The 1,494-nt window shown below is 36.1% G+C and overlaps 1 protein-coding gene across 1 annotated transcript in view; it reads left to right on the plus strand.

The window, feature by feature from the left end:
• The window catches only part of Hnrnpr (heterogeneous nuclear ribonucleoprotein R), a 37,383-nt gene that overhangs the window by 28,892 nt on the left and 6,997 nt on the right, over positions 1-1,494 (plus strand). The window contains exon 9 of the mRNA XM_031377036.1: positions 924-1,073. Within this exon, the coding sequence (XP_031232896.1) occupies positions 924-1,073 (150 nt within the window). The remainder of the gene's footprint in view (positions 1-923; positions 1,074-1,494) is intronic.

Raw genomic sequence — 1,494 nt, forward strand, 5'->3', positions numbered from 1 at the left:
TCTTAGGCCCATAACTTTTCTTCCTAGTCAGCACAGGTTTAAAGCTTTAATTTCTCCTTACAGTATTTCTTTATGAATCATGTAGTCATGAGTTTTGCCTATTTTTCTTATTTTTCTGATGCTTCTCTGGTGTAAGTTGATAATTTTTTCATATTTGTCACTTGTCTTCTGACTTTGTTTATGATAGCTTTGTCATATACCCTGTTCTTGTTAAGTAGTGCCATTCCTTCATTTGGGCTCTAAGTTCTAAGTTATAAGCTGCTTCACATCTGTACTTTATTTATACTTGTGAATTTTAAATTTTTGATTTTTTTGAGATATTATAATTACATCATTTCCCCTTCTCTCACACCAATACTTTATAAATAGATCACCCTTGTTTTCCTCTAACATATAGCCCTGTATTACTTTTTTACACTTTTGATCTGTTTGGAGTTTTTCTTGGTGTATATTGTAGAAAATGGACCAACTTTCTTTATTTCTCCATTAATGTTCACTATTTAATGTCACTCTTACTAAATGATTTAAGCATTGTAATTTGTCTTTCTTTCCAGCCCAAATAAGTCTTTTCTTGTTTAGTTTTTACATGACTATCCACAGTTTTAGGGATGAAAACAGATAAACTTGTTTGGAGCCATGATAAGTTTGTGAATTAACAATAACTATATGTTACTGCCTGCCCGGTAGGTTCAGTAGTAGCTGTTCTCTTGGGACAATAGTTTATATACCTTGGTTATTTTTTAAAAGCTGTAGGAAAGTGGTAGCTACTGTGACAATCATTCTTTTCGTGTCTCTCAGACTTCCTATGACTACACTTTTAGACTCGCTGGTTTAGTGAAGAAAAGCCAATGCTCTGAAGATAAGTACTATTTTAAGATTTGAGCAAAAATTTAAGAGTGCCAATTTTGTGTTTTTGCTGTTAGGTAAAAGTTTTATTTGTGAGAAACTTGGCTACTACAGTGACAGAAGAAATATTAGAAAAGTCGTTTTCTGAGTTTGGGAAACTGGAAAGAGTGAAGAAGTTGAAGGATTACGCATTCGTCCACTTTGAAGACAGAGGGGCTGCCGTGAAGGTAGGAGCTTGGGTTTTCTTTGCTATTCGTTTTCAAACTTGGTAGACACATAGAGAAACCATTTAAGATTTTCAAATTGTGAGTATATGTGTATATCTGTGTGAGGCTGTATGCACATGTGAGTGTGCAGGTGCCCAGTGGAGTTCAGAGGGCACGGAATTCCCTAGAGCTGCAGTTACGGGTGCTGTGAGCTACCCAGTGTGAGAACCAAACTCAGGTCCTCTGGAAGAACATTGCACTCTCCTAACCTGAGCCACTGCTCTCACCTCATAAAGTAACTTTAAAACAGAAATAAAGTTGGTGTTTAGGAGTGTGCAAGTGAGTGATTCTGTGTGTATGTTGTAGGAGTGTGTATGTGAGTGATTCTGTGTGTATGTTATAGGAGTGTGCATTTGAGTGATTCTGTATGTTGTAGGAGTGT

Source organism: Mastomys coucha, unplaced genomic scaffold (genome assembly GCF_008632895.1).
Source record: "Mastomys coucha isolate ucsf_1 unplaced genomic scaffold, UCSF_Mcou_1 pScaffold18, whole genome shotgun sequence".
Taxonomy (NCBI): Eukaryota; Metazoa; Chordata; class Mammalia; order Rodentia; family Muridae; genus Mastomys; species Mastomys coucha.